The 22,985-nt window shown below is 38.6% G+C and overlaps 2 protein-coding genes across 10 annotated transcripts in view; both read right to left on the bottom strand.

The window, feature by feature from the left end:
* The window catches only part of LOC115593906 (cationic amino acid transporter 2), a 91,081-nt gene that overhangs the window by 47,636 nt on the left and 20,460 nt on the right, over positions 1-22,985 (bottom strand). For 2 of the 9 annotated variants that reach the window (XM_030437605.1, XM_030437599.1), the window contains exon 5: positions 17,317-17,379. The exons of the other annotated variants lie outside the window; for them this stretch is intronic. In XM_030437605.1, coding sequence (XP_030293465.1) covers positions 17,317-17,379 — 63 coding nt within the window. The remainder of the gene's footprint in view (positions 1-17,316; positions 17,380-22,985) is intronic. 9 annotated transcript variants of the gene reach the window in all.
* On the bottom strand, positions 1,687-3,258 carry gsx1 (GS homeobox 1). Its single transcript, XM_030437614.1, has 2 exons — positions 2,658-3,258; positions 1,687-2,555 (listed from the first exon to the last, which is right to left on the bottom strand). Exons 1-2 carry the CDS (start codon positions 3,028-3,030, stop codon positions 2,203-2,205), a joined length of 726 nt encoding a protein of 241 aa, XP_030293474.1. The 5' UTR covers positions 3,031-3,258; the 3' UTR covers positions 1,687-2,202.

Here is a 22,985-nt window from a genome sequence, read left to right on the forward strand (position 1 = left end):
TTTTTAAAAAGACACCGTGGTCCTTTTTGCTTCAATGAATTGATCGGCACAAAATTAAGAATAAATAAAATGAGCATTTGGAGCACCGAGCGTATAAGCTCCCCCAGGGCGCATACCCCCGGGCTATTGAATGGATAAAGGGCGCTTTGCAGAGGACGTTGTGAGCAAAATGGGCTCTTTGGTGCAATTAACAAAATAGTCTAATCCCATATCTTAACAAATGCAAATATTGGAGTTTTGTTAAAATGTTTAAGTGAACAATTAAATGAAAGTTTACAAGTGAAACTCCGCATCCAAAAAAGGCACACTGATGCAGATAACGTGCTGTACGCAATTTAAGAACAGTTTTTATTCCCTTTAATAAAGTCCGTACACACGTTTCCAAGGAGGCAAATATAATTTAAAGCCTATTCGACATGAGAAATATAATTTTGAGAGCCAAAGCTTCAGTCAGGGAGCAGCTGTGGCGGTGCGTAAAATAGGCGAACAAAACTGAACCTATACGCTTAACTCTGGGTTAGTCCTTTTTTGGAGATGTTTTAGTCATCAAATGACACATTTTTCACTTGAGTTCAAATACAGATATAGATTCTTTTAAGATTAATTTTTACCACATTTGCAAATAAAAGTCTTCTGCCTAAAAAAACAGATTCTATGTTTGAGGACGCTGCGTATTATTTGACCTGGCACATTATTTCATATAGTAGATTGAATGATTTGCCATAGAAATCACATTATATGCTAATTCATATTAATGTTTTTTTTAGTAGAAAACAATAATGGCACAGTTGAAAGGGGTTGTATTCGGTTTAAAAACCCACCTGGAGCTCATAAAACCGACAATAATCTCGACACCACTGGTGCGTTAACAATAAGAACAATGTGGGTCATGGACACCAAACTGTGTGTTTCCCTCATTTATTTTCATGTTAGATCGATATCTTAAGATATGCACACTCTCCTGATTCACCATTATGCACCATCGGTGATTATTAACTCAGTCACACGAGACGGATCATTTCAGTCGGGATGCAACTTGAAAAGAGCTCCAAAGGGCCAGGCAGTGATATCTGGGTTGAGTGTCCCCAGGGGGAAAGCACATAAAGGGAACACTTAACAATGTCTTTATCACCTCTTAGTGATGAAGATTATTGAGCATTTGATTTACTCGTCCAGGATGGAGTTCAGCTCATGTGGCCTAATGAGCTCCTTTAGATACACAAGCACATTTTGTTTGTCTGCAGCGTGCAAAAGCAGGCTGGTTTACTTCTGTTTACCCCGATATATTTGGTTCTTTGAGGGAAAAATTATGATCTTGTTAATCAATTTTGTATTTGAGCCCCAAACAGCTCTTAGAAGCTTCATTGTCATGTGAGACAATATCAAAATATATTCATCATATTGCAAAGAAACTGAGTGTTACGTCTGAAATAGCGCACTGGACATGATGCCACATACAGCGCAGCCAGGAACATTTTGAATGAGTGGAAATGTAATTCTTTGAACCTTTTAAGGAAAAGACTATCACGCATTATTTGACATGATCTAAATGTCCTCCCACAGCATTTTTAGATACAATTTGATAAGCAAACTTGTAAAACAAATATCAACCCGAGTTTACGCGCGCCACAGTGCGCACTCGGTGGTGCGCAATGACCAAAACATGCAACTCACACGACAACTGTGTTCTGCCGCTCAGAAATATTTTTATTTAAGTATCAACATTTTTAAATAAATAAATATTTTTCAATTACACTGAAGATATAATTTCAGAGTGATTTCATTTCAATGTGACATTGAGGGAATTTCTCACCAGCTTTCCATATTTGAAGTCACAGCTCCATCCACATAGAATGAATCTAAGCAGTAGTCACCATTTATACAAAATACTGTCTTCCCCATACTAATAAACAATGTTGCTATTGTTTTTTTGTTTTTTGTTTTTTTGTCATTTGGGTTTGTCTTTACAAATATGCCTGTCATACTCATCGGATTGGCAACAACAAAGGGACCGTTTTCAGAAAAAAACTACATACAAAACGTACAACATGTATACAGCTATACAATAATTCAGGGCAATTCCCTGATTAAATATTCTCTTTCTATGTACACACGACTGAACACAAGTGGGTCAGTCTTTTTTTGGCTGCAAAATCAGTGAGGACCAAAATCTTTCAGAAGGGAGGCAGGGAGGGAGAGAGTTCAGGGGGAGACGGACAGGTCCACGTCCTCCTTCTCGGACGAGGAGGGAGATATGGGAATGTCATCCTCCTCTTCCTCCGAGCATCTCGCGGTCGACAGGGACGAGCATTTGCAGTTATGTGATCCAGTCCTTTGGCCGCTGCTCTTGCCCTCCTTTTTGTGCTTCACTCTGCGGTTCTGGAACCAGATTTTCACCTGTTTCTCGGACAAGTTCAGGTATGTGGCGATCTCGATGCGCCTCAGTCTGGAGAGGTACATGTTGGAGGTGAACTCTCGCTCCAGCTCCAAAAGTTGCGTGCTGGTGAAGGCTGTGCGCATGCGCTTGCTGCTCTGAAGTTTGCCGTTGCTGTTTTCTGTAAAGAAATAAAGTAAAGAGAGACTGTGAGTTATTTTGCGGGAACACGTGAGGTTTCTCTTCGCTCGCACAATGCCAGGTGAAATGAGGCGCTACTCACCGATGGAGATGCAGTGGAACTGTCGCGGGTCCGGCACTGAGTACGCAGCTTGGTATATCCCCGGTGCGTGGCTCAGGCTGTTGGATGAAGAGTGTTGCCTCGACAGGGCTGAGTGACAGTACTGTGAGCCGAAGGGAGAAAAAGACGCCTTGAGAAGAGGGAGGCTTGGCGGTGAGGGATGGAGCTGCGACGCGGTCATGCACAGCGGACAGAAGCACAGCAGCCCGGCTTTCCTGGAGTGGCAGGAGCCCGGCATCCCGTGCGGGTGGTGCGGCGAGTGCACGGCGTACGGGAATAAAGGTGGGTTGTTCTCGTTCGCCTTGTCGTTAGCCTCCCTTAAAATCAAGGAATCCACGAGAAAAGACCTCGGCATGTTTGCAAAACTTGTTGCTCAGTCAGTGTGGTAGAAGTTGAAGCCCGGCGCTGCGCGGTGTCAGCCTGCTCTCGTCGGGACGGTGGACAGCGAAGTGGTGCTGAAGGCGCACCGACGCTCCTTAAATAGCCGCCGCGGACTCGGTTCGGCCATGTGACGGTTACGCTGTAAGCGGCCAAGAGCTCTCAATAGGGTTTTGTGCCTTTCTCTCGGCATTCCCACTGCACGCTTCCCCATTATTTCACTTGTTAACTAAATGAACTGCATAATGTAGTCTATTCTTGTCAGCCCCACCCACGCCGCAAGAGGCGGCACTGCCCATTCTCCCTTTTATCATCACTCTCATTTTATCATAGAGCACGGCTTAAATTTGCGAGAGAAAACGTTTCTGTCACTTTCGGAAAGCCAGTGTGTGTATTCAAGTTTTGTCTTAGACATTAAGCAGCCTATTAGGTGTGTGTGTGTGTGAGAGAGAGAGAGAGAGAGAGAGAGAGAGAGAGAGGGAGAGTAATAGTCTTAATTGTGTCAAGAAGAGAAGGAAAACATTCTGTTCATGTGTCATTATCATCAACAGCAGGTACATTATAGAGTCATTTCTTGTCGTTCATTACGCTTGCATCTGCAGCTGCATGCGCGCATGTACTTCATTTCTTGTTGTTATCACGAATAAACGCTCATTCTTACATGATCATTTGTGTCTTACATCTGACAGGTCTTCTGCACTTGTGTGGCTACTTTTTTTTTACAGAAACAAACGCAACAGCTGAATGTAAAGTTTATGCATACCCATTTTAAGGTTAATGTGTCATTTCTGGGCACAAAAAAAAGGGACAAGTCATCGCCTGAAGGCAGTGCTGTTAAAGAGCAGTGATTAATTCCTTTGCTCGGGCCCCTGCCGAGTCGGGGGGAAAGAATATGTAAAAATAACCAGGTTTTCACTCTGCGGCCCTTATTGAATGTCATTGTGGAGGGTTTTCAATGAGAGAGAAAGAGAGTCGAATTAAAGTGTGTGACAGCGGCGGATAGACGCAACAAAGGCGACTCTGTCATAGAGGAGCCCAGTGCGCGGCGCGTGAAGCCCCCGCCTCGCGCTCTGATTGAATTAAGTAATAGGAAAACATTTTCTTTCACTTTAAGGCTCTCTGAACAAGACCTTCAAAGGGGACCGGAGCCGTAATATGTGGGTAAATAGTACAATGTTGTTTTCTCTTCTTCCCACTTTTTTCTTTTCTCACTTCAGAAAAAAAACAAACAACCAGCCTGCTGATATCTTAAAATTCAGGATACATGTGACATCACGCGCATACCTAGCAGGGCTCGCGACGGCACGTAGCTAACAAAGTTATTTTTGCTAATTGCTAGTTTAGCCTGTTTTTGCTCTATGACTCTCCCTCTCTGTGTGGTATTCGGAGCCAAGCCCCTTTTTCATTAAAAACTTAACCAGCTCCTCTTTTTCTGTCGTCTATTCGAGTTTATATCACCGTCTTTTATCGGAGTCGCCCCTCCGGATAGCGGTGTGATGCTATCTGTTTTCTGCTCATAAAAGAGGCCCTAATGTGCTCAGCTTCACACTGCTAATCTTCCATAAAAGGCCAGACCTGTAATTAGGACCCGCGCCATTAAAGTAGGTACAAATTAGGAGCAGTTAAACCCTTTAACGAGACAAAATATCTGTCTAGAATGACTGCTATATCTGCCAGGGGCCATTTTCATTCATATCCTTTCATTTCCTACCACCAAATAGCCATTAACCAGTTTTGTCATTCTTTGCTGCACTCCCTGAAACCTGTAAATACAAATCTATCGCTTTTTATTCCGTGGCTCTTAATCAGATAATAAGTTAATGACGTGTTTTCATCAGACGTTAAATAGGCGCTATTATTCTCACGAAAGCTCACGAATGAAATAGGCAAAACAAAAAAATGTGTAGTGTAGTGATTTAAAAGGAATTATGTATCAAATGCACCTTCTCACAGGCGCAGGGAGGCTGCATGGCGGTGGCAGCTTGATGTATTGCTTCACATATAGATGTTATCAAAGGCCCTAATTTTCAAATTATGTACAGCAGTCACCCTGTGGATAGGAATAGAGGTTTCGTGGGTCGTCACGCAGGGAGGCTCATCCTAATTTGCAATCCCAACTGGAGACTGACAAATAGTTTTGACCTCCCTCTGGAGGCGCGGGCCAGAAGTGCAAAGAATCTCATTCTCCATAATCACTTGTTACTGAGATAAATAATGGAGGGAAATAGCCCACTCACATTACAACAACTCTATTACATTCTGTGCACTATAATCCCAAGCTAGACGAAAAAAAAAATATACATTTATAGCCACTTATGATGAGGTTCATGTATCATCACATCCATGTCTGTGTTTTGGAGACGGACTAATTCAGCTTCATGTGTGCGGTAACTAGCATACAGCTGTGGGGTTGGTAAAGCTGCTTAACGTTCATGTTTGATACGGAGGGAGAGCAATGCCCCTGAAATAGTAAATTATTTATAAGATATTAAGTTGGAACAATTGCCATCACTCAAGTTCATCCCCGATGATAACATTGACCAGTGCCTGCTGTGCCGTTGGAGAAGCACATTTTCAGGGGCTTTTATGCAATTATACCCAAAGATCTCGTGCCTGATGACATAAAGAGAGCAGTCTGTTTATGGAGATGTAGTCAATATCTCCTTTTCTTTTTAGTATGAATAATTCATAGTTTAAGACACTATCCCCCCTCACTTAATATGTACACACACTTAAACACCCACACATCTCTAATACAAATGATGGTTTTAGCTGACAGTGTAACAGGATTTAAGGTCCCAGTGGGGTTTGGCCCAGCCGTGGATGGGCGCTGTGACTGTCGACGTGACACAGAGGGCCGGCTGCCCCTCCTAATCTCCCCCTGAGGCAACATCACAGACTGCAGATCCTGCTGCACCTCTATGGACACACAAAGGCCTGATTATCATTCATATGCTCAGCAGAAAACACCAGTCCAATAGATAACAGATGACACATAAGTACCAGCTGAATGGTGCAATATGTTTAGGCTGCTGGAGTCTATAGGGACTAATGAATCCGTAAGAGAGAGGGAGGCTGACAAAGAGACGCAGTCAGTTGAGGTACCATGATGTGACAGATATAAGGCTCTACAGGTGAACTGAAGTGGACCACAGGAATCTTAAGTGTTTTTTTTGTTGCAGTTTAAAATATAAAGAATTAATGAATACATATCATGCTAAACGGTGACTGATAATATCTAGAAAGTGGAGGCGGTTCCAGCGATTATTTTCGGGATGAGGAGATCTTGAAGTGACCCTCTCAAGATGATAATTATCTAAAAGTGCTGCTTAACTCAGCATGGCCTCACAATTAAACAGATCAAAAACAGATCATTTTTACTTTCCTTAAAAGTTACCAGAGACATGTGGCATCCAGCAAATCAGAATTAAACTTTTCAACACACGAGAAATTATTATAAATATTATTTAATGTATTGTGCTTGAAAAATTGGCTTTTTTATTGACTCAAAAGGGAGCTTATCTGTCATGTTTCCCTGAAGAGCCAAATTGTTACACTTAACACGCACCAGCCGAAACACAAGACTGGAGGTGCGTGTGTTGTCATGACATCTGGCTGATTCATCACCTTATCTTGAAAAACGACACATTGTTTGAAGTCTCACAATTCCAGTTGGGTGAAGGTTTTTAAAACAACAATTTCACTGCCACAACAGTTACATATTTTATAACATGGAGGCATACAAATTGTACATTTATTTCACTTTTCCTTTGGTTAATTCAGACCTTTGTGTATATATATATATATATATATATATATATATATATACACATATATATATCCCTCCGAAGAGAAGGTCACAGGTGCAAGAGACTGTTTTGAGATGCTATTTTTAGATAGAGATCTTTTTTTGTTTGCCTCAGTGTGTTTATTTCAGTCTAGTCCAGGAATTGTGATGATGATGCTGTAACCAACTAAAAAAAAACCTGTTATGTTTCATTAGCTAATGAAAATAAGTGAGTAGGAGTTGGTCAAGTCTGTAGTGGACAAAGCCATTATGGTTAATAGGGGTCACAAAATGCTTTATTTACATTATCGGTTAATTCTCATATTATTCTTCCGATTAATTGTTTAGTCTATAAGATGCCAAAACATTTTTGAAAAATTCTCATCAGTTTCCCAGAGAAAGGTGACACCTTCAATTTGCTTCCTTTGTCCAGCCAACAACCAAAACCCCAGAGACTCTTTATTTACTGTAATAAATGACAAAGATTAGCAGCAAATACTTGACATTTTCGCTTGAATACTGACTTAAACAACTAATAGATTTTAAGAACAGCTGACAAACAATTTTCTTTCAATCGACTAATCAAATAACCAACTACTTGTTGCAACTCTATTTCTCTATAGCTCTATATAATAGGTTCATTTTTATTTAACATAACTCTGTCCTTTCCTTGAAAGACCTGCTGCAAACAGACACTTAATTACTATTACAATGCAGAGCCACCCAATACTACACCCTTTAATCACTTTCATCTGGAGCAGCTTTATAACACCAGACGATACTCAGAAATACAAGATACAGGCATACTGCTGTTAATTTTATACTGTTTATTTTAATTATATTGTTACCTTTTTAAATATATTGTTTATTTTTGCTACTGGTTTTGTCTTTTGTATATTCTGTTGTTTGGCTGCTTGGACAAACAAATTTCCCCATTTGGAAGTAATTCTGATTCTGATTCTGATAGGAGTCAATTGCAAACACTAAACCAGTGAATTGCTCTTTTGTTGCTACTGTTTTTTTGTGTTTATATATTGTTCATATATTCACACATAGGCATCAGTACATTTAAATTGTTGGATTAATTCTGCTGGGAATGTTTAATTACATATGAAAAACACCCAGGGCTTCCCCTTAGAGACACTTCCAATGAAAAGCAAGAGGCCACGCTGCACACTGAAACATCCCTGTGTGTGTGAATATGACAAATGGCGGCTCATACGTCTTGCTGACACAAGTCTGAGCTGTGGTTCATTGAGGTGGATCCTTAAAATCTCCTAGCAACCTCCATCATGGAGGTTGAAGTCAAAGTCTCAGAGTGTGGCAGGATCGCAGGTCTGATATGGAAAAGTCACATCTGCAGCCAAATTTTGTGTTTCACATGAAAATCATTATGAGAACTATGTATTTTTAAATGCCATATTTCAGGTCTTTCTGCAAATGGAGAAAGATAAATCTCAAGCAGCACAAGTTGCATTAGTTAGAAAGCACAAACAAATGGCTTGTATTTAGAAATCTGCTGATCAGGAGAAATGACCAACAAGAAATAAAAATCATAGCACTGACGTGACAAAAAGTCCAAGGTTTTTCCTCTTTCAATCAGCATTTTACTTCATCTTTCTCATCATTTTTGTCTCCTGAAGGTAAATCTGGTTGTGTGTATTCTGTATTTCAGCCTCAGTCTACTGTGTAGAGCCTCTCTGATGTGGTTGAGTCCAGGTCAAGTGCTGTTGCTAGGTGCGTCCTCACAGCTATGGCTGCCTCTACACAGCTGGCTACACTGACAGTCTCACACTGAGGTTTGAACACTACGGCTGAATACAGTTAATAAATAACTTATAATCAGAGAGGAACTGAGAGCTACAATGTTGATGGAGGTAATGTTAAAATGAGTACTTTCAGAGGGATGATTGGTGTTAGTTTTGAATATAGTGCCAATCTTGTTTGATGCTGGTTGTATTGTTAAATGTTGTCAGAAGCAAACATAGCAAAGTGATAGAAATGTTTAGCTACAGTGCAGTTATCAGATCTGATGTTTCCTCCATAAACCTCATAACCAAGTTTGAACTGCTCAACAAACAGGTTTAAATTGTGATATACAGTATATTACCTGTCAGCAAAATTCTGCTGGTAGTCAGCTAAACCAAGCAGACAATTTCATATTTCATAACACTTGAGCATTTCTTGTTTAATCCAAAAGATTCATTATTACTACTGGACCAGCACGTTCATACTAAAAATGTAGGCACTGTAGTGTAAATAATAATTATATTATTTATAGAGCACTTTTCAAAGGCACATACTGCTTGTGCTTCATCTACACTACTAAGATTCCTCTTTTTGTCTCTTCCCCAGGGCACCATCCCTCGTAGCACTGACTACTGTTTGTTGACTTTCTGTAAAGGACATTTCACAAGAGCATGGATCTGTGGTGTAAGTGGGCCAAAATGAAAAACAAGCCAAACTCTGTCCACAGCCTTCAAACACATATGGCCACTACGAAAGAGACAAATCAAAGTAATATAGGCGAGCTGAACTGCTTTTACAAATCATTCATGGGAGGATATTCCCAATTATCCTGATTCACAAATATCTTGATGATGGAAAATCCCAACGATCACTTTATCCCGGATGTTTTTATTGTAGTCTGCGATAATATATCTTATTGTCCTATCCCTAGTCTCCCGCAATACTGACCACATGACTACAGCCTTGCATGTCTGGTTGTACATTTCACTTAGTCTAGCTCCAGAAATCACTGATAATATCAGCGTCAGCATGTGTGATTCATTCATATAATCACAGAATAAATGGAACGTTAACTTTATTAACTGTGATTAACTGGAAGTTGATCTCTTTTAGGCAAACGGGGAACAGTTTAAAATAGTTTCACACTCATACTTGAGCAGAAGAGTCTGTGCTGCTTGTCTGGCCTGCTCTTGACAAGAATAAATGGGAAATAGATGCAAACCTGACAGTTCAGCCTCTCTAATGAGTCCGTTTACATCTAAATGTGAGGACGTTAAGGGAAAGAAAATGGTCAAGTACATCTTTCACAAACTTTATCAACAGATTAAGACAAATGCTGCAAAGTAGCACTTTTTACCACCTGATGTACTTCATGCTGAAACACAAATCGTTTGCTAACTCATGAGTTTTCCAACTGTGTCTCCTGACGTACAAGTTTCATCAATCCTCATGCTTTCCTCATGAATGAAAAATAATTAGAAATTTTGCTCAAAACTAAACCTTCACAGAGCCATTAGAGGTCTAAATATCTTTGGATGATTTCAAATTCCCTTTTGATGTAAATCCATTGGTTCTGCTATAGATATGTCTCAAACTTCCCCTTTGACCCTATTCATACAAAGGCCTTGAAATGCTCTTCAAAAGGGTTTGTTACCCTGCCGAGGTCAGTAGGCTATTACGTATGGCTGACTCACATTTTTCCAAATCAGCAGACTTTTGGCCTAGAAATAACAGGTCAAACCAATGAATTTAATGAACTCTCCCAGACACAATGAATGCCTCTTGCCATTTGAACCCCAATAAAGGGATATGGGCAGGTCAGCCAACCCTTTCATGGGGTTTGTACACAAATGTGACAGAATGCAGTTGCTTCAGTGTCTGCACTGACAAGTTGTTCAAAGTGCTGGGGATGTCAGTGATAGTGCCTTCATCCACACTGGCCCCCTTTGTTCCCCATTTTGGCTCTGTTGCTCTTTCATGAACAGTCCCACACGTACAAAAGCGAAAGAATGCAAAGCGTCTTTTTGCGATGTTCTGTTTGCCTCATTTCTCTCCGCCGAATGTTGTGCTGTAGGCTGACAAGTAGGAGACTTTATTGTAGAGAAAACAAAGCAGAATTACGGCGCAGAACAACTTCTGATGGTGACTCGCTACTCCTCCCTCCTTTTCATCACTTTGCTTTTCTGATCCTCCCCTCTTTCCCTCCCATCATTCACTTTTTCACTTGTTCATTGTCACTTTTTCTCTCTCAGCTTTCATTTTTGATGCTCTGATGTTTCCAGTAGGTTTTCTTCAATGGCTGATTTAAAAAAAAGAAAAGCCAAGGGAACAGAGCAATCAAACTAAAGTAGCTGAGATTCTTACTATAAAAGTTTTATCTTGAACTTTTGCAAAGGTATCTGCATCAAGTATGTTTCCCTGATGCAGCTGCCAAGCTGTTTTGTGCTTGGTTGAGAAAAAACATCTTTAAGCATATGGTATTTGTGTGTTCGCTTAATTGAATCAATTGGAGGCCCATGGGAAACCACAGAGGGGGGTAAGGAATAGGGAGGAGGGAGGTCAGAGAGTTAGAGCAGGAGGGAGGGGGGGAAACCTCTAAAAACAACTCATGTAACCTTTACTTAATCATTTCAGCTCAGCAGTTCATTATTGCCTCATCCACGGTGTGTTTCTCTAAACAACAGTATGATGATGAGCTTCGGGATAAACTCTCACAGGAAGTGGACTCTAAAAGCACTGAGGTTCCTTAAAGTTTATGGTTTTCTCATTAATGACCTCCTGCGGTTTGGCCCATTTCCTCTCCATTCATCTCACATTAGCCTCCTTTCAGGAGTCACTATTGTTTTGGGATTGTTTTCATTTTCTTGGGGACCTAAATGTTTGAGTGTCAACACAAACTTCTTCACATTTTGACTTCTGAAACTAAACCAGTGTTGCGTCTTTCTGTCCACTTTCTTAGCCACACAATAAGCACATTTTTTGTAAGTATAATTTCTGTGGTTCTAAAGACTTTGAGCTGGGCTACATCTTTCAAATATTAGACTGTATCCACTCTTTAAAGGAGGGATTTGTTTCCCTGGGTGAGAGCAACACTTTCAGGGCAAAGAATGAGAAATTGAGGGACATTTGCATTAGTAAGACCAGACCCCCTGTATGATTTTCATAACCCAATATCCCCTTTTCTTCTCAAATTTCTATTGCAGGCATTGTGATTTGGAGTCAGCTTTTGTTTGATTTTTGTGTGGTTGTTACATTTTACTCTCACCCCCGCCCCCCCCATCCTAATGACCTCTGTGACGGCTTTTTACTCTGTCTCACACACAGCTTTTGACTAAACAGGGAATATATGGCTCAGCCTCAACTTTCACTCAAGAGTTATGACGTAAGCAGTGTGAAAAAGAGGTTTAGGCTAATTCTATGTCTATATATGTCCATATATGTGAGAGTCGGTGTGATGACGGGTCACTGCCCATCTCACAGGGTCCTTCAGTTTTCTGCAGATGCGCTCTATTCAGGAGGCGACACGCGGCGGGACGCTGCTGGGAGGTAGTTACTATTTCTCCATTACCATAGAAACTCACACACTGGCTTTCAGCTGGTCTAGGCCAGGGGTCCACTGACACCAACTTTCACACTACTCTGAAGTCCTGACAAAACCCCAAATAGATCTCAGGGCTCTGAATAATGCCCATTTGTGTGCTATGACACCAAAAAATAAAGAGGCCTCCTTTTAGAGAAACTTTTTAAAATGAACACAAGATGAGAAAAACACTTGGACATGGAAGCAGTCAAGTAAACAACAATAGCTGTTTACATGTTATGAAGGGAAATGTTGGCAACAGATTATCAGTATAGATTCATGTTTATCTAGGTTAAGAGCAGTGTGGGATGTTGACAGTTTAGGCTTTTTAGGCAATCTCCTCTCAATGCAAAGTGGTTCTTCTTTTTTTTTTTTGCCAAGAGATGAGAGGTTCTCTACAGTAAATATAAAGCCTGCAGCTTAATTTAGTGCACAGACTTAAAAAAAGGGGCCAACAGCAAGCTTGGCTCACTTACTGACAGGTTGTATCTGTTTCAGGGAAGGTTAAAAAAATTAACTAACTACCGCTTAGCAATTGACAACCAAGACCAGGCAGTGACTACAAAGGAGCATGTCTTCTCATGCTGTTATTATAGCGGTAGTCTTGCATAGTCGTATCTCCACATCACTGTGTCACAGCTTGTTAGCCTACTATCTGCTGCTAGCTGGCTACTCAGTGCAAAACCAATGAAAAATGTGATGTGTTAAAATCCAAAAGGATGCAGATGCTGATTATGCTACGCTGTGGACAATAAATCTGTGGTAAAAACTGGCAGCAGTGGTGCTAGTGCAATGTTAGCTGTTAGCAGTGAGTTCCAGTAACAGCAGCAGGCTTTAAAGCCAATTTTTGTAGAGGCCAAAGCATGTTATTACAAAGTCACATGGTGCACTGAGGCCCAAAAAGACCTTTTCAATAAGCTATCATAATTTGAGCTATTCATTCGGATTACATTTGGAAAGTCTAGAAAAGCTGCACGGTAAAAATCAATGTATTGCTATTTGAGTTACGTAGGCATTAAGTCTGAAGTTAGGCGGCTCAGTCGGCAGAAGTCTCCACATAAACCCCACAACACGGCAATTTTATACCTGTTGGGTCAAGCTTCTTTGGCTTCAAGTGCCACTGAGCAGCTTTCAAAGGAATGAACAGTGCCCCGCCTCCAATGCTGTATCCAGATTTTCATTGTTCGATCCATTGTCAGCAGCCAGTGGGCAGCAGAGTCCTGTAGTGTGTTTGGCTAAGGTAGCTAACAGTTACATAGCTAATGGCTTACAGCTAACAGAGTTCACAGCTAAACACGCAGCAGGATTGAGAGTTTCTGTCTAGAGGAACATCAAGCCTGAAACAGTGCACTGCAGTTTACTGGGACATCACAGCAAGTTTGCAGTTTTCAATGTACAAACTATAGTAAAATAAAGCCAAGTAGGTTGAACGATTGGAGGTAATAATACTTTATATGCCACTCATTTTAACTAACAACTTTAGATGTAGGTATAAAGGTAAAAATAAATAAATAAATAAATGGATTTTGGGAAGGTTGAATGTATCTTTCAGGATTGTTACAGATCAGTGAAACAAGTGAGTCGGGAGCCTTGGCTAACTGGCTGCTTGCAATAGCTTCTACATACAATATCTAAGTTAATTGATGAGTGAAGCATTGAATTAAATAGCAACATAAGTTTACACTTTATGATGTTTGATTTCAGCAACAGGTTAGCCATATCTAAATGTATGTTTATCATATCCGGTGGAGCAGCTTAGTTTTAGTCTTAGTTTAATATCTTTCCCTTTTTTGACATCCTACTTGCTTTCCACTTGTGATTGTTTATGCAGCTGCACAACTATGTTTTAATTCCATAAATGTAACTTTTTGTTCATCCTTAATGTATGATGTATATATTACATGGTATGGGTAATAATTGGGCATTGTAGAAGTTACAAGGTCAGAGTTCACAATTGATCCTCTCACCCCTGGCAGGTGCAGCTCACAGGAGTGAGAGGAGGCGGCCCCTCATCTCTCCCACCTCTTCACGCTGCTCAGCGAGAGAAAGGGAGGAGTGTAAATGAGTGCACTCCAGAAAGCCATCACCTGCTCCCTCCACCCTAAAATCCCCACTAACTCAGCCAGACAGAGATATCCTACAACCCCAGCTCAGATTTCTACAACTCAGATTAATGAGAGAGAGGGAGCTAGGGAGAGAGAGACCGACTGAGGGACAGAGAGAGAGATGAAGGAAGAGAAGAGGAATTAAGAATTTTAACTATTAGCATCCATGCCGGGATTTTGTTTTTTCTTTTCCATATGTTTTGTTGTTTTGAGTATGAACGCATTCATTGGCAGCAAAATGTACATTTGTCATGCTTATAGAGGGAACTGAATTGAACTGGAATGGGGCATTGAGTTTGTGCGCAGAGAGAGCCGAAGGGTGAGGTTGTGTATTGATGGGTGCCCCTCCCATCTTCTCCCAGATTCCCCCTCTATTGTGACTTTGAGTGAATGTATCCTCTTGCTAAGGGCACTGGAATGTGTCTTCTCAAGTCGTGTGATGGATGGGGCCTTGTTTTGCACTCCTCCGCCCCTCCCTCTGAATCCCTCTTTCTCTCCCTCAGCCTTTGACTCTTTCATCACATCCTTTTATTCGGCACCAATAAAAGTCAGCGATTCTTCATCAGCCGTTGTGCAGATCTGAGGGCCGCTGTTATTTTTCATCAGGAGTGTGTCACACATCACCATTCAGCCCCTCCGTCACACAAATTCAGATACTGGCACAGGGGCCGAAGCAGGTGGAGATACACCATCAATGAATTAGTCAAATGAGACACTGGGCATGTCCTTTAAATTTAATTTAAATACTTGGTTAATGTTGTTTAGTGGGTCTCTATTGCCATTTATGCACAAGGGTGATATACTGTTTTACCTAAAATGAGTTATAATAGTAAAGCCAGTACAAATAAAATACTAATACTACTACTATTTCTATATGTACGTAATGAGAAGAATAATGAAATAATGAAAAACAAATACCTCTTAATACATTGATAGAAAAATAAAAACAAAGATAAAAATATTATTATACATATTAGATTATTATTAAAGGCATAAAGGCAAGAATAAAGTCAAATAATTATACATGCTGTTTGTTTTATATTGCATTTTAAACCGAAGAGTTAAACATTTTAACCTTTCTGTAACTGTTAGTTAGATAAAGAAGTAAACGCATAAAACACTTACAATTAATTAATGAACACCACTTTTTAAAAGACAGCCCACAGTGAGCACTCACTCATTTCTACAAATAAACTGATAACCAACACAAGCTAGAGTACCGATAAAGCATTCTTAATTGATTACCTCATCCTAAAGTCTTACAATATGCCTGAAATAATTAGCACAATATTAATTTGAACACTTGTCTCGTGTTCACATAATGCCCCCAAAATCACATATAAAGTATGAAAGGAAAAAACAAACTTCAGGCAGTCATGCTTGAATTAGGTTAAAAAAAACTTTATAGAAAACATGGCCGCTTACAGAACAATAAAAAACAGACCAGTTTCGAGAATGTCTTCATCTGGGTGCAAAATGTGGGACAAAGATCAAGCTACTATTTCATAAACTTGGCAAGGGGTGTCATCCAATCCTGACTGAGTGACTGCAGGTGGGTGATATCAATGAAGCCCATGTTGAAGATGACATGCCTCCCCAAGTGTTAAAAAAACATTCCGCACTAAAATGAGAAATAACGAAACTCAAGATCAGAATTACATCCATCACTACATCTATCACATGAACACATTTCCAAAAAAATATTCAGTCCAGTATTCAAATCAAGTGACCTTATTTATCATTTCAAATGCACCCGTAGAAAAAAATTTGGTCTGTATGTTTAACCATCTCTATCTAATAGGAGTTCAATGTTTTTTAGGATCAAGGTTATAAGAAGGAAAAAAAAAAAAAAAATTTAAAAAAGAAAGTAATAAGCGATCATTTATATTTGTATACAGTCAAAATCGTCATTTCAAAGACATTGTCATTACACCAGGATATTCCATTGCATCATATTTTAAAAGTCCCAAAAGTTTGCCTTTGGAGAGGTTTGCGTAAACGACCCCCACCTCTAATAGATGTCTTTAGTAATTCTAACCCCCTTTTTCTCAATAAGGAATCATTACGTTTTAAGACACGCAGCTCCAGACTTCAGAACAGTTTTTAACCACATGCTATCAAAGGACTGAACTCTGCCAAAACCCGGCTATGAGCAATATTCCCCTGTGCAATATTTTATTCTATTTATTATATATCTTGTGCAATATACCTGGGTAAGTGCAATAATATGCTGTTGAGTTTTTATTCTTATTAAAGATGAGTGAATACATATTCATTACTGTGCTTACACTTATTTTCATACTTGATACTTTTACCCACTTGCTCAAATGTATACCTTTTGTGTTTCAGTCATCTGTCATTAGAACTGTACTGGTGTTTTTATTTGTATGACCACTGAGGAGTTGAAATTTACAACTGAAATTTCATTGTGCACAATGTGCAGTGACAATAAAAGCATTGTAATCATTGTTCTAATTCTACTATTATGTACCTCTTTAAAGTGTTTGGCCATTCTGTAGTCCTTATTTTGCGTTCTGGTTGCATATTTGTGTTCTGAAAGTCTATCTTTAAGGTGACCTGCATAAAATCAGTTGCATGGGCAACATGATATACAACTAAAGTTGTGTTACAGTTAATAAAGTCTCTCTGTTTGTATTTTTCTTCCTGTTTTCAAAAATGGTAAATGTCTTTGTTTGAATCACATTTGAACTGTGCTTGCATGTGTTGAAAAGACACTTTAAGGTACTTGAGAGTTTCTTCAACCACATGTCCTTTATATGTGACATATAAGATAATCTATAACATTCAATATAGTGTTATAGGTAATAAGGGCCTTATAAGCTGCTATTTAACATTAAAGAGTATAACTGTTAATAATAGCATAATAAACATGTTAACTGCTGATTATAAGATATTTATAAGCCCTTATAAGAAACTTGGACCAAATAATCAAACTCTATACGATACCAAATTATTCATAATAACGTCATCAACATCATGATGTGATTCGGCTGAAATTCAGTAACTGCTAATACTGATTACCTTCAACCTTTCTCGACCTCTCTGGCCACTCTGAACTTTCCACAGGTCTAGATGCACTGGTGGCTGAGACAGGACAGACACAGAAATAACTTTGTTTTTACCTCTCTGTGAGCAGAAGATGTAAAAAAAACAATCCACGAACTCTGTAACAAGTATTTTTTGGTCAGTTCCAGCAGTAAAGCACATAACATTTAAAAACTCTGTTTGACAGCTTGGTTAAAGACAATAACAGAGCCTTTATTTGACTGTCCTATCAGTGTGTGTCTTTTTTTAGACTTCAGTCCAGGACATCTGAATGGATCATGACCTTGATCACAGTGTATCTACCACAGATGAAAGGTAGCCAAATCCATTTACTCAGCTACTGTAAATAAATATCTAATTTGTCAGATATTTGTGTCTCGTCAAATACTGCCGCTTTAGGTTGATACACTCAACAGTCAGCCATCTTGTAAACTGCACCTTTAAGTACAGCATTGATATACAGTTCTTGTACTTTACTTGAAATATTTCCTTTTTTAAGCTACTTCATATTTGTAATCTGCTACATTTTAGAGATAACTATTGTACCTTTTACTTTACTACATTTATTTTACATTTAGAGTTACTTTTTATATGTAAAGAACATGTGTTTATATGAATTGATGCGGTACAATATCAATAATCTAGCTAGTACTACACAAAGCATTTAAAATTTGCTCCACATTGATAAACTATAACATTAAAATGTTTTTATACGTATTTGTTTGTTGATAAAAACAGAATAACATAATATAGGAGATCCAGCTCCTACGGTGAGTAGTTCAAAAACATTTGTTTAAGTAAACTCTGCGTGCAGAGTTGCAAGTTGTGTCGAGCCTTCTTAGTGTTTTAAAAATAGCGATTTTGATGCTAGTGTGCCAGTGCCCCATGCACTCCATTGAAAATTAGCTTCCCCGAAAAACGAAACTAGGGTAAATCTTAAAAGTGCCTCTTTCATCATAATTATGCTTTTACACGAAGGTTTGACTCATATTCAATCACAAGCAAAGCCTCGGTTGCTTTTTGGCGAGAGTTTCACTTTAAGTAACATTTGCGGAGTATTTTTAGACTAGTACTTCTTCCACCACTGGTATAAAAGCATCAGAATAATTACCTGAAGTAAATTCCAGCATTCATTACAACCCAGCGCAGAACTTCCTGTTTTCTCGTGGCATATTTACTCACTGCTGTTCACCAAGTTGAAGGGCCTAAATCATTGCGAGAAAGATGTATGCAATCTAATGTATTTTGCGTCCCTCACTCCCATTGTTTTTTTCTCCTGTTTGCAGCGCAACATCCCAAGGTACCCCGCACTCAGACATCATTACCCACCGGGGGCCTTGTGCAAAACAGGAGTGTCTCTATTTAAAAAGTATTACTCAACAGAGTGTTACATAAGAAGCTCCAAACAGGAGTCAGGCCTCGCAAAAATGAATCATCAGCTCAGTCATCATGTCAAACAACGATCCCCTGGCACTCACAGCACTTCATGGCATTTTACACAATCTAAAAAGACTCATACACGCCTAAATACAGACCGAAGTATCACTTAGACAAATATTAACGCATTTTACTCTCTGCTTTATGTATATACACACAGTGATGTCAACAGTTATAGCAGTAATTACAAGCAACCCTGTGCAGTTATTGTTTCAGATTCAGTTATATACATCCATCATGATTATGCAATTAAATACTTCATTAATATTAATTCATTAATATGTTTCTAATGTTCTGTCCAATATCATTTACATAAACCCGGGGAACAGAATATCAACACATGCAGTTCGATCAACTATGATGAAGTCCAGCTGACCTCAGACAAAAAAAAAGAAGTCCTGCTAAGCAATTAATTCATCTCAATCTGCTATTTGAACCTCAACGAAGCTAAAGTGAATGTTGGATGGATGATTGGTAATGTAGGGACAACTTCTCTTCACACAACTCAATACTGAAACTGAGACTTACTGTCTTAAGTGAGAATTAGTACATCATGTAAAGTGTCAAATTATTTAAAAACTACAGTCATTGTTGATGATATGGCAGCCTTACATGTCCACAATGTTTCTCCTGTGACAAGTCACGAAGTTGGGATGGGAAAGTTTAGAGTGTTTGTTGGGAGGTTGGGATGAAACAGAGCAGACAGAAGAAGTAAAAGAGATGACGGAGCTGGTTTAAAAACAAATGAAGATATTTAGGAACCTGGCCATTATTCCATCTCATCCACACAAAAGAAGCTTTTGCGAGTAAACAGAAGTCATAGAGGCCATACAAGAGCAAGAAAGAGTTGTTCTGAGAAAGTTTGGTGCCAAGAGTGATTGGGTACATTTTCGTGAATTCTGGAGTACACTATAAATGTTCATGGATTACCTGCGCAGGCAGGGGAGAATCATGACGGAGAAGCTGAAACACCGATGATTTAGAGGTAGTGTTCTAAGGTAAACTGAGTTTGAAGATGTTGTTAGTGAAGGACAAGAGCTGTCATAAGACAGTGGAGCATGTAGATAATATAACAATAACAATAACAAAACGATTTTTCATAATGTGGTCAATTCCCACATGAATCAAATATTAAAAGACAGTCAGTCTGATAATATACGTAAGTTATAAGTGCTGTATATTCACACAAGAGTTTGACCTACAGATGAAAATTTGCCTTTTGAGTGTTTCTCATTTGATTATTTCACCACGTGGATGACGTTCTCCAATTACCAGACTGTGGGCTACGACTCTATTGGAAAGCGTATAGGGTTCTTTGAGTTACATTCTAAGTACTTAATTATATAAAATTACTCACAGCAATTAATTCATTTTAATTTGAAAAATGAATAGTGAAATCAAGTCTATCATTACTTTTTACTCTTAATTATCATTATTTTGCAGTTAAGAAGCCCTGTTTACTGATCTTTAGGTATCTGTTTGGCAATATAATGAAAAAAAAAAAAAAGTGATAATGAAAAAAAAAGAAACATTTGAATAGAGGGACATTTCAACATTTTGTCATCACATTGATTTCACATCAATCACAAAACATATCAAAAAATGTTCTGATGAGATAGCTTAATACTTGCTATACATACAACTTTTCATTCACCAATACTTTAAATATCAAACTTTCATCAGGATGTTATTCTATTTTTACCAGCGCCCTCTGCAGGCTGTTTAAATCACACAGAGGGACTTATCAACCATGAAACCTCCACACTGAGCAGTCTCATGTCTCCTAAACATCTAAGAACAATTAAATGTAAGTTCACCACCAGTTTTTAAATGTAATGTTTTAATAGCTTTCCTTTCATTCATTGTAGGGGTTTATAAAGATTTTTCTAACCTTGTCTAGAAATGTAAAGGCATGTATAATTAGTGGAGGGAGAGATATTTAATGTGGATAATCATTTCTGTTGGATTTTTGCCACATTAAGATGTATCTAAATACTCAGTTTTAGACAATGAATTAGGAAGAAAAAACATGTTATAATTAGGACTCCCTAATGGCAGAGTTTCTATTGTCATGGGTCATGAGATTTATCCCAGAATTGAAAAGTTTCAAACATGGCGAAAATCCTCTCCTGTGCATTATGTTATTTTCTTCAATCACATTTCTTAGAATAAAGTTGCTACACGTTCCATTGTATCTTGGTATCAACTGGAGCTCAATCACGGTTTTACCTTGTAACTGCTATGTTGAATCTAAGTCTTCACTTTAATGGATGTCGAAAAAACCCCCGCAGCATTAACCTGCCCACCGGTCTCGTATTGTTTTTATTGTGCTGTCATCCTCCTCTTGTTCCCACCTCACAACACTTTGCTGACTGTCAGGGGTGCGGTAGAAGAAAAAGGATGAGAAATTACTCATCTCGCCGTCTACGCTTCAGACATTAAGTGTGCACACAAGTTCAGGATATTTGAAGTTGTTTTGTCACAGTGATTTCGGAGGGGTCACAAAGAGGCAGGGAGCCGTCAACAGAGGCAGATTTAGTATCGCCTCCCAGCAGCTGCCTGTGTTGCCTCCAGCTACAACGGTCTCTCTCTCCTCACACTTCTTCTCTTTGCTGTTTAATTTAAACTTTGGAAGTATTTTAATCATTTTCACAGGAAAGTTGAGAATTAATGAGGAATTTTACGCATTCTATTTTTCAAGATTTTATGTCTCATTTTAGAAAGAAACTAAGAATTACACATTTCATTTATTCCTCTTTAATTTAAATTTGGTTCAGCTCTCGTATTGTTTCCCTGTTCTTGCCTTTATTCTGCAATATTCACTGGAATAACTGAGATAATTTCATAATCATGAATTGCATTAATTCGCATTGTTAACCATTTATTATTTTTAAATATATCTCACGTAAAATAGACTTTGCTGTCATTGTGTTTTAAATAAAGATAAGTGATAAATTAACTATTACAGTATTACTTTAAAGTACATTAGATACCCATGAATTTCTGGATAATTGACTTTGATCTACCAATTCCTTTTTTTCAGTGATCTTTTGGTTCCAATATATATATAAAAAAATCCTACTTTTTTGAAAATGTATTAAAAATGGTTGCCAATTTTTATTCAGTGTTATTTAATAATACATATGTTTGACTCAATATTTTATCTTCAAAGATAATACTCTATTTCATCTCTGTAGGGAAGAGGTTGTGAACATTATAACATATCTATTGGGGAGAAAAATAATACAGTTCAGACTAAAATTATCAAATAAACAAACAGCATAAACATCATCATGATATTAGGCCTATTTGAATAATATCGGTAAAGAGGAAAATTTATATGCAAGTATATGTGATTATTCATTACACACAAATTTCATTTCATAAATTGAAACAGATGATCCTTTAAAATTCATCCTCAGGTGAATCACAGTGACACTAAATAAAACTGACAAGCTGATTTCTACATATTATTTAAATTCAATTTTGTCATTTAAAGCTGGTTTATTGTTTGAACGTAACTCATTTCTAACAAAGTCAGACAATATTTCAGGGGCTTCAGCAGGAGGACTGATGACAGCCATATAGACAGCCATAGATCTTACAGCTCTTTTAAATGATGTGCATGCGTTTATGTATGTGTGTGTATAAGGCAAAAGTCTAAATGTGCATGTTTTTAATCAGTCCTGGTATAACCTCTTGAAGCACAGAAAAACGGCAGAGGCATTAAAAACATAAAAGGGAAAAAGGGCAGTAATGAATTTAGAGGAAAATGGACATTAATGGTATTAGCATTACTCATGTTCCATATAACAAATTATTGGAAATTTGACAAGCACACCAAATTATCTCCTCATGCCTGACGGGAGTGTGGTGAAGTCCTCTCTACCTGCTGAGGAAAGACAATTTCTGCTCATTTTACTATTTTTAACAATAGAACCAACCCATTAAGACAAATTAATGTCATTATCAAGTCTCTATGAAAATGACAAATACCACCGTTTCGAGCAGCTTTAGAGGCTATTGACAATAATGAAATTCGCTGTACAGGTACTGAAAAGAAACACTCCAAGTAATTATTTTCTAGTAGCTTGTTTGTCTGCCATCCGTTCATTTGCTTTCAGCTCAATTATCTGACTCTGTGAGCATGTGGAGGCGCATAGTGCTCTGCGGCCCACAGAGCGAGGGCCCTAATTGGGCAATTACCG

The sequence above is a fragment of the Sparus aurata genome, chromosome 13 (assembly GCF_900880675.1).
Source record: "Sparus aurata chromosome 13, fSpaAur1.1, whole genome shotgun sequence".
Lineage (NCBI taxonomy): Eukaryota > Metazoa > Chordata > Actinopteri > Spariformes > Sparidae > Sparus > Sparus aurata.